The 16,184-nt window shown below is 34.8% G+C and overlaps 1 protein-coding gene across 1 annotated transcript; it reads left to right on the plus strand.

The window, feature by feature from the left end:
- Window positions 1–888: 888 nt before the first annotated feature.
- On the plus strand, window positions 889–2,618 carry LOC108977522 (cap-specific mRNA (nucleoside-2'-O-)-methyltransferase 1; the record flags this gene model as incomplete). The annotated part of the gene is given in 1 exon segment (XM_018947235.1): window positions 889–2,618. A coding segment is annotated over 1 exon segment (1,695 nt), but the record flags the coding sequence as incomplete, so codon positions are not given.
- Between the last annotated feature and the right edge of the window lie 13,566 nt (window positions 2,619–16,184).

A 16,184-nucleotide genomic window follows, 5' to 3' on the forward strand; every position in this document is an offset into this window, starting at 1 on the left:
TGGAGATAAATAAAGTGTTATATATATAAGATGGTTTAGAAGACGAGTCAAGTTGAAATTCGGGTGACTATATTTCTGGCCATCCGTGCAAGCCAGTGACTTGAGCGATACTTTAGATATATTGGTGAAACTTAGTAGACATGTCTCTTGGCACCATAAATAGTTTGGTATTGTAGATAGGCGTAATCGGATCATTGACACGTCCACATTATGCCATTAATCGAAAACTTATAAAGTGCCATAACTAAGCCGTAAATTAAATAAATATTTCAAATTTGGAGAGAATCCTGTCTTGATAATAGTGTGCATGAATGTCAAAAATTGATTGAATCGGGTCAATAATTCCCTTAGCCCCCATACACCTTATAAAAATTTTTGAAGTTCATGGTAAATTACACTATGTTACCGTACGAAAAAGAAGTAAATTTAGACTGCAGTATCTATAGTTTACTTTTTACCGCAAATATCGGTCAATGTATGAGATATACTATATAATTAAAATTCAGGGAAAATCGGTTCCTGACAATAGTTTGTCCGTGCGTCAAAAATGGGCTGAAATTGGTTAATACTTCGCTTAGCTCCCATACACAAAGTTTAATAGAGAAAATAACCTTAATATATTTATGATAAATATTTAATTGTATCAAACTTTCCAAGAATCGCTATCAAAAATTCAAATGTAAACGAATAAGGGTAAGTAGAGTAAACTTGAGAAGTATGCTTCGTTTTTAAGGATTATTTTGAAAACCATTCTATTCGATAAATATTTAAATATGGATGCATAGAATTATTTTAGTCGTTTCACAAAAGTATTCAAACACGATCCCAATTAAAAGTTATCAACACTGACTTATGATAAATTTAATATATTTTTTTATATATTTAACAGGACCCGGTGGTTTCTCAGAATACATACTTTACAGGAAATCTTGGGAAGCAAAAGGATTTGGATTTACTTTACGTGGCCCTAATGACTTCAAATTAGATAAATTTTTTGCCGGTTCACCAGAATCCTTTGACACTTACTACGGAGTCAGAAAAGACGGAAATATATATTTTAAAGACAATCAAGACTCTTTTGCAGATTACGTGCTCAAGCATTGTGAATCTGGAGTTCATTTCGTTATGGCAGATGGAGGGTTTTCAGTTGAGGGTCAAGAAAATATTCAAGAAATTCTTTCTAAGCAACTTTATTTGTGTCAATGTTTGATGGCACTAAAAATCCTTCGAGTTAACGGAAGTTTTCTTTGCAAATTATTTGATTTATTCACGCCATTTAGTATAGGACTGATATTTTTAATGTATAAATGTTTTGATCAGATATCTATATTGAAACCTAATAGTAGTAGACCGGCGAATTCAGAGCGATATTTAGTTTGTAAATGGAAGAAACCAAATACTGATTATGTTTGTAAGTACTTGGATCACATCAATGACATTTTAAACTTGGGTAAAGAAGACGTTTTAGAAATTGTCAACCAACAACACATTGTGTCTGATCAAACTTTCTTAGATTATATTGTTAAAAGTAATAATGACATTGGACAAAATCAAATTTTAGGTTTGAAAAAAATTGCAGCATATTGCAGAAACACCCAACTTAAGGAAACTAGACAGTCGGAAATAAGAAAACGTTGTCTTGAACTGTGGGGACTTCCAGATAAGCTTCGACAAGCCCCAGAGTGTAAAACCCAAGAGAAATTTCTAGAAGAAGTTCTAGGTGATTGGAATGATAAGTTATTTTTTAATTCTTTGCCCACAGAATTACATACAACGGAATGCATCCAAAACAATATTAACAGTATATATGACTGGTATTTTGTCCCAGTTGGTCGGGCCGAAACTAATATTAATGCTTGTAGTATGTTTTTATGTAAATCTAAGGGTTGTTTATTACGATATAGTGACAGCAAAAAATGGGAACCCGTAGAATATATATTTGACATATCACCGAAATCGATATTTTATGGCGAAATTGTTTACGAGTATACTGGTGAAGGTAGAACTCAAACCAGAATATGCGCTTTACACATTATAGATGCGATAATGCTTGGAGGAATAGATATACGACGTTTAAAACTTTCAGAACGTTCTCGGTTATGCCAAAAATACTCTCTTAGTCTTAATAAGCCATTCAAAGATGGCAATTGTAGTCCTATTCGCAGCAAACGTTTATACGAACTAAAATATTTAAAAAATTTTTTTAACGATATGAGGTCCCATGTTTTGAAAGATAATTCAACCCGCCTAGGTTTAACTTTGCCATCTGAAAACAAGTTTTTTGTTCCCGGGGGCATTATGTTGTTTTGTGAAATTTTTCACAATTTTTTTTCAAGTATGTCCCATTCAACTCATAAACTGTATTATTTCAATAAGCAAACGAAAACGTCGTTTTACAAAAATTTTATGCCAAATGATATTCTAAATACTTTGTACGCTTCATTTAGAAATAGTTATCAAAGACGATTACTGTGGAAATGGACCAATTTGAAGCAAGTTGAAGAAAAATGTAATCATCGAGAAACAAATTTGCTTTACCGAGAGGATTTAACAAAATTTATATCCAATAAAGAAGAAAATTAAAAAAAATAAATTGTATATTGAGCTTAATATCGTAACTAAATTCATTAAAAACATACAAAAGTGTTATATTGTGACATCTATAAGTAAAATATTTTTCTTAAAAGTCTATTCAGAAATTCCAATGTGTACATTTTAAATAATTTCACTTTAGTGTATTTAACAAGATGTACGTTTATTTAACAATATGTAAATAAACCATTTACTGATTTCTTTACGTCTACTCGCCTGTGTTTTTTATACTCTAAGTACTGTTTTGAACAAACTGTCTATAAAGCTGTTTGCCTTACTAAATGAACTCAGGATATATAATTTCTTATAATAAGACGATCTTTAAATTTCAGTAACAACTTTTCATTACGATAAGTGTAAATACAAAACTCCAACGCGAGTAGTTAATACAAAAATAAAATTAGAGAAAATCGATAATATGGTGCCATATTCCGTTACTAAGTTCAAAAATACTACATTTGCCTTTAATTCTGGGAACAAAATATTGTTACTATGTAACTCCAGTTTTGGGGTATACGTTTAAATTTCCCATTTATTTTCAATATAATTTTTGTGTATTAGAAAATAATTAAGAATAAAATTATGGAAAGCTTATAAAATGTGAGCATTAATAAATAAAATACAACAAACAAATGTCAACAATAAATTCGAAAGCAAAAGCCAGCCTATGATATAAAATCCATTTAAATTTAAGAATAAATGAAGTTGTTCTTTACGTTACGTTTATACCTAACACCATTTTTTGTTAGAAATATATGATTTTAACGATTTAAAATACAGCCCTTCTTTTGTAAGAATGCCTATTTTTATAGCTGATAATGTTATTGATATGTAATTAAAAGTTGAATTAAACTCATAGTTTTTTAATTTGATTCTCGCACTAGAATTCAGCAAATATGTACATATGTATGTATGAGGGTTGACTTTTATATTTCGGTATTTGGCAAAACTAGTGTTACAATTTGGAAATTCACAATTTTAGGTTCAATAATATTTTTAGAGTTTAATATTAAGTTCAGTTTGTATTTTGTGTTCCATCTGTAGTAAACGTACTTGCTCCGGCCTCGCCTTTACAACATTACCTTCTTATTTGACTCTGTAGGGAAAAAAACATAATCGTCAAATTACAGCATAATTCCGTTAAAACATTGCATTCTTATTGACCGTGAAAGGACAATAACATAATAGTCGAAGTACACAATATAATTTACATACTGAGAATATTTTGACATACGAGCGGTACTTGTATATTTTACAGTAACATAAAATATTCTTCTCGACCAAAAACGGAATTAAGTCGTGAACATTTTTACGTGATTATCTTTTACAACTTTCGGCGTGGATTTTATCAAGAGTGCATAGATGAGCCTAGTTCAGTTTTTGACGATGAAGCTCCATCAAGGACCAGAGTTTCGGGAGAGTCATCCAAGATAAGTTATTGTTACGGAAACTAATGTTGATGTGCGCAAACTCATATTGCAAAATAGTATGTAACCTATCGTGAGATTGAGACAACTATGTTCATTAGTTGAACTATCTTACATTCAATATTGCATGAACATTTCACTTAGAAAAATTTTTTTCAGAAAAATGTTAAATACGATAGCGGTGCTTCGCAATACGTGTATCACATCGTGACAGGTCAGAAACGTAGTAAATAACAATCGAATGTATGTTAAGATGAGCCAATACAATAAAAGTTTAGCGCGCACGAAACACTTCCAAGCAAATTTTTGTCTTTTTTTTTTTTTGAAAACCTGTACATGTCGCAAATATACAACAAGAACAACGCAAAACAGTAAATTTTAGTGTTATAAAACCATTTGTTTGCTAGTTGTCTTTCAAGAATGCAGGAAAACTTACGGCCGAAGACGGGTCACTCGTCATTCTTGAGCACTTAAAACATTGCTTTGATGAGTCATCCTCCGTATTCCCGTTCGTAAGTAATAAACTAAGAAGTCAGTGGGCTAAGAGGCGGTTATATTCAAAAGGCATGTTTTGCAGATACCTCAATCAGGGGTCGACTAGTTACATCCGGTATGATGATATACATGAACGAGTATACCTTTATCCAATCGCTCGAAATGTTATTCAAATGAAAATTATCAACCGTAACGGACGCACTTATGGAAATGTGAGTAATTATACCCTGAACAAGGCATATTAAGTTTGTCACGAAGTTTGTAACACCCAGAAAGAAGAATCGGACAGCCTCTAAAGTATTTATATAAATGATCAGTATGTCGATTTAGCCATGTCCGTCTGTATATATACGATCTAGACCCTCAGTTTTTAAGATATCGTTTTGAAATTTTGAAAAGACGTCCGTAAATATAATTTCAAGTACAACCGAGATATTTCGTCGTTTAAGATCGACGTATCGGCTGACAGTTTTCAATTAATACTTGACAACTCATTCTGGCCATCTGGAGTCTTGTGCGCGAATTCGAGCACAAACATGATAAGCCCCCTGCAATTATCACTTAAATGCCAAGAAATTCCGTGAATACAAAAAACTAAGTAACAATAATTCGCTGACTATTTATTATCAAAATGTTATAGGTCTTAATACAAAACTTACGGATTTGTATTTAAACAGCATTCATTGTAACTTTAAAATCATTGCCTTCACAGAGGCTTGGCTAAAGTCTCACATTTTTGACAATGAAATATTCAACAGCGAATTCGAAATCTATAGATATGACCGGCTGAACAGAAAAGCAAGGTGGTGTCTTGCATTCTTCAATTCCATTTGAAGAAGTCAATGTTCCGCATGCAGACTTCATAGAATTTAAGTGCTTTCGTATTTGCGCTAATAGTGGCCATATCTACTTAACTTTATCTTATATACCGCCTCACTTGGATATATCTATTTATATGCAGCATGCTTCATTAATAAATAACACTGTGGAACATTTTTGGGATTATTGTCTGGGGAGTGCGAAATTCCAAGTCAAAAGGTCATAAAAAAAACTGACATATACGAACGCCAAACCCTTTGAGGGTTTTACTATACTGACCTAGTACCATCACCCTGACTGGAATTTCTCACCCCCCAGATTAGCTGTTGTACTGTGTAATGTTTTCTCAATGGCTAATAATATTGATTCCATGATTGTCTTGGGGGATTTCAATTTACCGTGCGTATCATGGAAATCTATTGATGATCACACCATTCCTATTAGTACTCGCTTAAGTTTTAACGAGTTCTTAGATTAAATGTCTGAGTTGGGTCTCGTCCAAATTAATTTAATTTCAAACGAGTTTGGTAAGTTCTTAGATCTAGTTTATGTTGATAACGCTTCAATGTTCTCCGTTATCCGATGTGATCCTTTGGTTCGGCCAGAGGACCCGTATCATCCTGTTTTGAAAATTGACATCGAAATCATAACTAACTTTGCTCATAATATAAGCATAGTTTTCGGTTCAACTTTGCGAAAGCTAATTTTAAGAAAATTAATCACGAACTTTCTAAAGTAACTTGGCCAGATTACAGTGGCAATATCGAATTTAGTGATTCCCACTTTAATGAAATTATTTTAAACTTATTTGAAAAATATATTCCGAAGTGTGCTGTTACTCAAAAAATTAGTTCTAATTTATGGTTTTCGAAAGAATTATGTAAATTAAGAAATAGAAAATCTTGTTTTAAACTTAAAAAAATAAAACTGGTTTAGTTGCTGACTCTTCAAAATATTTTAAATTGCGTCGAAAATTTGCTGAACTTAACAAAATAAGTTGTAATAATTATATAAATTAAGGAAAAAATAATATTATACGTAATCCAAAATTGTTCTTTGGTTTAGTCAACTCCAAAAGCAGGATTTCTAATTTTCCGTCTGCTATGAAATATAAGTCTAGTATGTCTAGTGACAATCACACCATTTCCAATATGTTCGCTGAATTCTTCAAGTCCAATTACTCTCCAAAATCTCTAAAAAATGTTCCGCATCAACACAAGTTATGTCCGATTTCTGTCATTACTTCACCTACTATTTCCGAAGCAGACATCTTATATCAGTCAAATATGTTAGAACAATCATACAATTATGGCCCAGATATGATTCCCTCATGCTTTCTTAAGAAATGTGCCAAATACAAGGCAGGGCTTATTTCCATCCATATGGAAAAAAGTCATTTATAATTCCTTTACATAGGTGTGGATTTAGGTCATTGATTGAAAACTATAGGGGAATAGCAAAGTTGTCTGCAATACCTAAACTTTTTGAAGCAATTATAACAGACGACATAACCTTCCGGATGTCTCCACTAATTTCTTGTCCTCAGCACGGTTTTCGTAAAGGAAAAGTTGATATTTTTACGCAACTAGAAATCGATTGCTTAATGTATATGTAGTCAAAAATCGATTCTACACCTTAATATAAGATTTCAGAATATTTCCGAATACATTCTCTTTGTGGCTATATCCAACTCCAATAACTTCAAAACGGCTAATACGCATAAATATGTTAAGTTCATATTTTTACGTAACTTGGTATCGATTGCCTAATGTATATGTACTAAAACATCCATTCTATACCTTAATATTACATTGTGAAATTGTTTAAAATACACTGTCGTTACGGCTATACGACAACTCCACAAACTTCAAAGCGGCTAATATGCATAAATATGTAAAGTTCATAAAAATATGCGTAAAAACGCAACTTGATATCGATTGCTTAATGGATATCTACTACCAAATCGATTCTACACATTAATATAAGAGTTTGAATATGTTCCAAATGCACTGTCGTTAGAGCAATATGACAATTCTATGACAACTCCAATAACTTAAGGCTAATTAGCTTAAATATGACAAGTTAATTTTTTCAAAAATCGATTCTACACCTTAATGTAAGATTGTGAAATTGTTCCAAATACATTGTCGTTATGGCTATATGACGACTCTATGATAGCTTCAATAACTTCAAAATGGCTAATTACCATAAATATGTAAATTTCATAACAAATGCGTAAAAACGCAACTTGATATCGATTGCTTAATGTATTTGTACTAAAAACTCGATTCTACACCTTAATATGAGATTGTGAAATATTTCCAAATGCACTGTCGTTATGGCTATATTACAACTCTATGACAACTCCAATAACTTCGAAACGGCTAATTACCATGAATATATCAAGTTCATTTCTTTACACAACTCTATATCGATTGCTTAATTTATATGTACTTAATATAAGATTGTGAAGATGTACCAAATACATTGTCGTATGGCTATATGACGACTTTATGACAATTTCAAAAACTTCATAACCGCTAATTAGCATAAATATGTAAAGTTCATATTTTTACGCAACTTGATATCGATTTCTTAATGTATATGTACTAAAAAATCGATTCTACGCATTAATATAAGATTGTTCCAAATGCACTGTCGTTAGGGCAATATGACAACTCCAATAACTTCAAAACGGCTAATTAGCATAAATATGTCAAGTTCATTTTTTTACACAACTCTATATAGATGACATTGTGTGCAGATGGATACTATCGATGCTTGAGAATTGAAATATTATAACTTCCAACGGCGCTGCAACACAAACCAGTTAGGTGAGTAGAGGGACGACTGAGGGGGGTTCCTCTCCGCTTTTACGGGTTGTAGCGCTGAACGAAACGGTAGAGGAGTGAACGCAGTAGCGTATGTAGACGATATAGTGTTGTTGGTATCAGGCATGTTTCCTTCAACAGTCAGCGACTTGGAATCAGCGATCAGAAGTACTTGGCATAGAAAAAGCCTGCGAAGCTCTATTAGAAAACCACGGGAATACAAATAAAGCAAATATATTTAGGAATAGTCAGGCGACGCTCCTGGCCTTGTCTTCACCCATGACAAATTCCAGCATAGTTCGCAACTGCGAGAGAGCACTAAGCTCACTAAAAGACAAGCGTCAACTAAACTTGATCTAGGTTCAAGGCCACAGGAAAATTTTCGGAGACGAAAAAGCAGACGAGTTGGCAAAGGCAGGAGCTTTCCTCAACGAATCCGAGGCGGAGCTAATACCAAGCCCACTAGGATCGATCAAAGGAGAGATCAACAGGCAATTTCAACAAGTTGCAAATAATAGGTGGAAAAACGGTACAAAATGCGTCATAACTAAACAATTATGACCAACATATGACAGGAAAAGAACCAATGACTTACTAAATAGGTCAAGAAAAAGTATTTACAGAGTAACAGCTACCACAACAGGACACTGGCCATTTGGGGAACACGCTTCCAAAAAGGGTTTGCCCTACAACGACATCTGCCGTGGCTGCGGAGTAGCAGGGAAAAAGGAAACAATCTGCGAATGCCCAGCTCTAGCACATATCCGACACAAAACACTTGGAATCCGTCAAGCGCCAAACCTTGAATGGATTTCCACTAAAAGCATATCGGACATAAGTAATTTCATCGAAACCACAAAATGGTTTGAGAGAGAAAGTGAAACGTAATGGCACATCAAGTGCTAATTGAGTCCGTTAGGGCTGCACTCCTACCTACCTACCTACGTATATGTGAGATATGCATTGCAGTGTGCGTTGTTGGTTACATATTTATTGTAAATTTCCATGATGAGCCGCATTACAAATATTTTTCCAGGTCCATAGGGACCTGTCAGAAATACTACCAATGGTTGAAGTTGTTTCGATGTTGAATGATGGATAGCCTGTAGTAAGATGGATTGTTGTTCACATAAATTCACAAAATTGTGCATTCCTCATTAAATTTTCTCTTCGCTTCACAATTGCTTTGAGTCTGTTCACGGTTGCTAAGCGGAGATCATCGTTGAACTTTGAATTAGGGTCTGCGTACATTTCCTCGAATGGAAGTGGATGAGGAAACGCTCCCATAACATCTTGATTGTCTTCTTGCACAAAATTTTCTTTCTCACGATACAACTGTTCGCATAATTTCATAGTTTCTTCAGTGTTGATGTTGGACTCGAATTCCTTGCGACGCTCTAGAATAATAGTTCTGTATCTTCGTAGTGGAAGGGTGTGTAACCATATCTCTCTTCGAATTGGGTTGTCATATTATAATCTGTATATCTTATAATATATATTCGTAAATTTTTTGTATTCATTATTGGCGGTGCATTTGTACAAAACTTGGCCAGAGTTAGATCGTTCAATTCCTCCGGTCGTTGCTCGTATTTCTTGAACACATTATCCTTCCGAATGTCTGTGGACTCGTGCGTGCTTTTTTCAATCTCTGTCGGTCTGTCGGCCTTGACGTTGGGATGAATATTACCGATCCAGATGCTTCCGAAATTGGTTTACCAAGGAGCCACCAAGCTGCTTCTTGGCTCGAAATCTCTACTGAGTTTAATAAGTCGACAACTATTTTTCTAGTGATTTCAACCACTCCAAAATCCAGATATTTTTCTGTAATTTCATTAATTTATCTCTGTAAATTACTGATTCCTCGGTTAGATTTATTAACATAGTCCACGACATATGTACGTCGCGCAGGAATATTCGTCTAATATGAACTGCCAATCCATATTCGATTTTAAAACATTAAATGAGAATGGGTTGAATGGATTATGCAATTTCTCCGCTGGTATTCTTTTCAAGCAAATCCGTGGCCGGTTAATTCTCGCAGAAAGTATTTTATAGTACTGTTCATCCGAAATTATATTGCTTTGATAGAAATCATCAATGTCATTGTAATCGGCTATTTCGTACTAAGACCTTATTGTCTTGTAATGACTGGCGTAACTGATGAAGTTTGGGTCTTCTTTCTCCATAGGGACGAGTATTTGTGTGGATCGAAAAGGCAGGAAAGGTACTTCAAACGCCACTTTTGTGACTGGCCACCTTTTACTTTTTTCTAACACGTAAATGTGTGTTTATGTGCTTGTAATTTCATGTTTCCTGATGCTTTAGATGTGGATACTGCGATTAAAATGTCGATCAATGATATCGCACTTTCTCTGTCTTCCTCCAATGGGCGCTTCGATGCGTTCTCCACTCAGAGGGCGTGAGGACTACCATGATGTTGAAATTCGATTCGCTTGAAATAGTCTTTCACCCTATATTGTGCAAATGGGGATACTTTTTTGCTTTGTAGGACAGTCATTAACGTGTTCACTAATTTGTCGAAATAGATGGCACATGTTACAGCGTCCTCGTTGATTAATGTACTTTTATGCAACCAATTAAATTGAGCAGCTTCATCTTCAGAAATGACTCTTCTATCTTTCATTTTCTGTAGCAGTTGTAACAGCGGAATCCACCCAATTCCATTTGCACTCATCGTGAGAAACAACGTAGGTCTTCCGAGTTGCCGAATGAAGGCGAATAGATCTTTCTTACACTGTGACCAATAATATGCAGAATTCTGTATTGATCTAAGAAATGCCAGATTTGTGTCTAGGCAATTGTGGATATACTCTTCCGATTCTACTCGTTGTCTCGTCACTCTTGTGTCATTCCCCATAGACTTGAAGGCAACAGTCATAGATGAAGCAACACGAAGTCTCATATTTTTTGCAGCCATATAAAGCAAATGGTTGGTGGTTGTGTACGGTTGATTTTTTCATATCGAGCGCACATATACATACTCGCTGCATAACTTCTTCAATTTAACCTAACTTTGACATTTTGAGCTTCAATTCGTTACACTTTCCACGTGATTTTTATACTTTTCATTATAAAGTTAAATCCATAATTTAATCGGGTAAGAACATAATTCTTTCGCAATGCCCCCTGGGGCCAACAGGCTGGGGGATAATATGTTTGCACTATTATCCCCGGGTCCTAAAAACAAGAGGAAAAAGCCAGAAAATTCAACGCTGGAATTCTTCCCGAATTTACCTATTTCTAAGAAGGATGATCCCAAGTACCTCGTAATCAAATCACAGGACGCCAGAAAACCTATTGCATCCACTTCTTGTTTTGCAGTACATAAAGGTATTCAGGCCATAAGCAAAGACATTAACAAAATCACATCGCTTCGTGACGGCAGCCCACTTCTTTTGGTCAAGAACCAAAAAATCGCTGACAAATTTTTACGAATCGAACATCTTCTCGGAGCTGGTGCTGTGGATATATCTCTTCACAACTCTCTTAACTCAGTAAAGGGTACAATTTGCGCTCCATTTATCTGTCAGCTTGCTGATGACGAAATAATTGATGGTCTAAAAGATCAAGGAGTATCCGATGTTTATAAATTTAATCGTGTACCTACTGGTGCTTTATTATTATCTTTTGATAAATATACTTTACCTAATCGTATTGAAGTTGCCTGGTGTACCATCGGTATCCGTCCCTACTATCCTAATCCCATGCGCTGCAAGAATTGTCAGTTGCTGGGTCATACTGCTAAGCGATGTAACAAGACCCCATCTTATGCTATCTGCAACCTACCCCCAAATCATACCCCTCCCCCCTGAATGCTCTAGAGTCAAATGTGCTAACTGCGATGGTGAACACCCTTCTTCTTTTAACGCCTGTCCAAAATTTGTCCAGTCTAAAGAGATACTTAAAATTAAACCTATCCACAAGTGCTCGATGCGTGAAGCCATCAATTTATACAAATCTCAAATGCCATTCTCTTATGCTAATGTAACAGCTTCCAACAACAATACTCACTCAAAAAAATACATCAACATCGAAAAAACTTCATACACTAATAATTCTAATGACAACATTAAAGCTACAACTTCAAACAATAATTCTTCATCCCCTACCAACATACACTCAATCCATAATGATTGCCCCAAAACCCCTTCTCCCTCCGTCTCTTCCCTATACAATTCTCCCTCTCCATCCTTCTCACCCCTTTCTACAACTACTTCCCCGACCACTATAACCCGTTCCACAACTTCACCTATACCCTCCTGCCATCCACAATTACATACCCAAGTATCCATAGATACATAATACTAGATATTAAATTCCAATTAAAACTTACATTTTTTATACATATGTACATACTTTAATTTTCTTTATTGTTTTTTTTCTTTTATGTTAACTTTTCTTCAATGGAATATTAATGGTTACATTAATAACTACTTTGAACTTGAAATTTTAATTAAAAAAGTTTTGTCCTTAATGACGGTTCCCCTACCCCTTAATTAAAAGAGTGTTGTCCTTAATGACGGTTCCCCTACCCATTTCTCCACTCATTCCACCTTCACCCATATAGATCTTACAATTTGTTCCACCTCACTCTCTCCCAAAGTTGTTTGGCATTGTATAGATAATTTGCATGGTAGCGATCATTTCCCTATCATAGTCAAAATCCCCTCCCATAATACCAAATTCTTCAAACCTAGCATATATTTTTTAACACTGATTCAGCTGATTGGCCCAAATTTCAAGACTTTTGTTTACGATACTCAGACACCCTCCCTCCTAGAAGATTATAAGATCTGCTGCCAATCAATCTATATCACAAACCTCTCCTAAACCTCGTAATCATAACCCCTTGGTGGGATAGTGAGCTATCTTCTCTTAGACTGCATAAGCAATCATTTCAAAAAAAAACCGTTCGTCATCAAACCTTGTTGCTTATAAAAAAGCTAATGCCATTTTCAGAAGAAAAGCTAAGCAAGCAAAAGTTAAATCTTTCCAGACATTTACCAGCAGCATTAATTCCTCTTCTGACCCTAAAATGATTTGGTCAAATATAAGAAGACTATCTGGCAATATTTCTTTCTCTCCTATTCTCTCACTCAACTCCTATCTGATTATAATTTCTCCTCTGAATACTCGTCTAACAAGCACTCTTTACTTGCCTATAATTACGTTTCATCTGCTTTATCCCCTTCAGCCGAATATCTCGACTCAGATATATCTTTAATAGAACTCAAAATAGCTCTTTCAGCGGTTAAAGGTAAAACGCCTGGGTAGATAAAGTTTCCTATCCCATCATCAAACATCTTCCTTCTCATCTCCTCAAGCGACTTATCAACCATTACAACAATATTTATCGAACTGCCACCATACCGCAAATCTGGAAAACCAGTGCAATCATTCCTATTCTAAAAAATGGCAAACCTCCGTGCGAAGTTACCAGCTATCGTCCTATTTCCCTTCTACCCTGTCTAGGAAAACTTTTAGAACAAATTGTTGCTACTAGACTCTCTTGGTTTCTGCATTTCAATAAACTCATTCATTCAAATCAGGTTGTATTCCAAAAAGCACAAAGCACTATCGACGCTCTTTTACAACTTGACCACTTCATATGTGACGCTTTATCTAATAAAAATCACGTTTCACTTCTTTCGCTTGATTTAGAAAAAGCGTTTGATCGCGTTGGCATACATGTAGTTTTAAGATAATTATTAAAATGGAGGGTTGGCCCCCGTATATTTAGTTTTGTTATGAAATATTGATGAAATCAATTATATGCTGATGATCTCCTTCTATTCTCAAAATCTTCTGATCTTAGTTCTATATCCTCTACCTTTGAAGAAATCCTCCTCAACTATCCCTATGGTCCCTTTCCGCAGGCGCATCAATATCGTACTTAAAATCCAGTTTACTTCACATTTGTAAAAAACATAATTGTTATTTTCCACCGATTTCATTCAACAATGTAAATATTTCCTGTTCTCCTACACTTAAGTTTCTTGGATTAATTCTAGATAGTAAATATGCATTCAAACAACATTGTCAATATATTAGAAATAGAATTACTAAAAACTCAAATATTGTTAAGTAACTAGCATGCAAGCGGTCGCTCATTGGCCCATTTCTGCTAATTAATGTTGTCAAGGCACTCATACTCTCCGTCATCAATTACGCTCTTGAATATATGAGCATCATTCAAAAAGTCACCTAAAATTTTTGGCTCCACCGTATCACTCCGCTGTTAGAAGATCGCTTCGAGCATTCCCCACGTCACCAATCAAAAATATATTAGCAGAGTCCGGTCTTCCCTCTCTGATAGACAATATGGAAGACACCACATACAAATTATACCCGAAGATCATCCTTGGTTTTAACCTTGTTCATCATCATCACATATCCGACCTCCAAAAATTGAGTCAGCTATATATAAATGCACAATTTCGCCAAAACAAACAGATGGCCATTAAAACCCGCTAAACTTCCTAAACGTCGTCATTAACAATGGTTGATTCCAAAAAACACGTTTAATGCGATTTATATATCAGAATTTTGTGAAATTATGAATACTCTGAAACAAAGCAGTTGGAGATTTGTATTCACAGACGGTTAAAAAAAAAATCCAAACCTCTTTTGCGGTCGTTAGCGAGAAAGGAAAGCCAATTTCATATGGACTGTTTTTCCCCTTTAGTTCGATATTCATTGCTGAAGCCACTGCGATTTTCCATGCTGTTCTACATGCCACAAAAAGCCCGGAAAAATATGTAATATGCACCGACAGCTTATCATGTTTCGAAGCCATTCAAAATTGCAACAACCACACTAACATCATCATTTCAATTAGATAATATCTTATTATATGAAAATAAAATTAAGATAATGTGGGTTCCAAGCCACACTGGGTTATCCGGAAATAATTACAACACGCCCACAATTACATTCAGTTTCTTTATGAAATCTGATATATTCCGACTCATACACCTAAATTGGCACTTGATTGGGTCTCATATAACCACCATTATTCAATAGTTAACACAACCAGAATCAAACCACTATACCCATCAACAGTTGCAACTAATTTTATAACACCATACATTCCCCTACGGATTGGACATACTATACTGACGCTTGCTCACCTCCTCGGAAGAAACAGTACCAACTTCTGTCCGCTTTGTAACTCAACAACAACTGTGCTCATATATTAGAATTTTGTCCAACACTGAAAGATAAGAGAGATTGCCACTTCAACACAGATCCGATTTCCCTCCTTTCCAACGCTACGGAAGAAAATATAAAAACTATCTATCGTTTCTTAAAGAATGTGATCTACTGAGGAGAATTTAAGCCAACACATTTATTCAATGGACAGCTGATAGCATCTGAAGCTAGCGCTGCATGTTTTAAGTTGTGTATATGTTATTAACATTGTATAAGCTTTTATAAATAAATAAAAAAAAACAAAACCCCGTGTCGATACACTCGTCTTATTTCACTCGTTGCCATTTGGAAAGGTGTAACTGAAATTCGAAATGTTCTCTTTTGTCCAAGATATACATATACTAGGAAAAGACAATTTCTCGGCATAATCATCGGAGCAGACTTTCTGACGCAAGTCGCAAATATATATCTTCATCCCATAATAGCGTTTGTTGTAGGGATGGTCGATATTCAAAAAACATAGATGTTGACAACATAATCGAAAGCTCAACATCGATGTTCGATGTTTATCGAAACCGAACATCGAGGTTGGATCCACCGATAATTTTTACATTAATAATTGAGAAAGAAATTATTGTTTTACATGCGTTTGTTTTTTATTCAATTAAAAAAATGGAAGTGAGTGAAGTTAGTTACAGATATTACATGACAGCTTAACTTAAGTTACAGTGCTATGGATTCTTCGCAGGGTTACAATTAAATTGCTTCGTTCTCTCCAACACCTCCCCTCGAAGAATTTTGATTGCATTATAATTTATGAACATTTATTCGTCATGCCCATATTTTC

Source organism: Bactrocera latifrons, unplaced genomic scaffold (genome assembly GCF_001853355.1).
Source record: "Bactrocera latifrons isolate USDA-ARS-PBARC rearing strain unplaced genomic scaffold, ASM185335v1 scaffold_904, whole genome shotgun sequence".
Classification (NCBI taxonomy): domain Eukaryota; kingdom Metazoa; phylum Arthropoda; class Insecta; order Diptera; family Tephritidae; genus Bactrocera; species Bactrocera latifrons.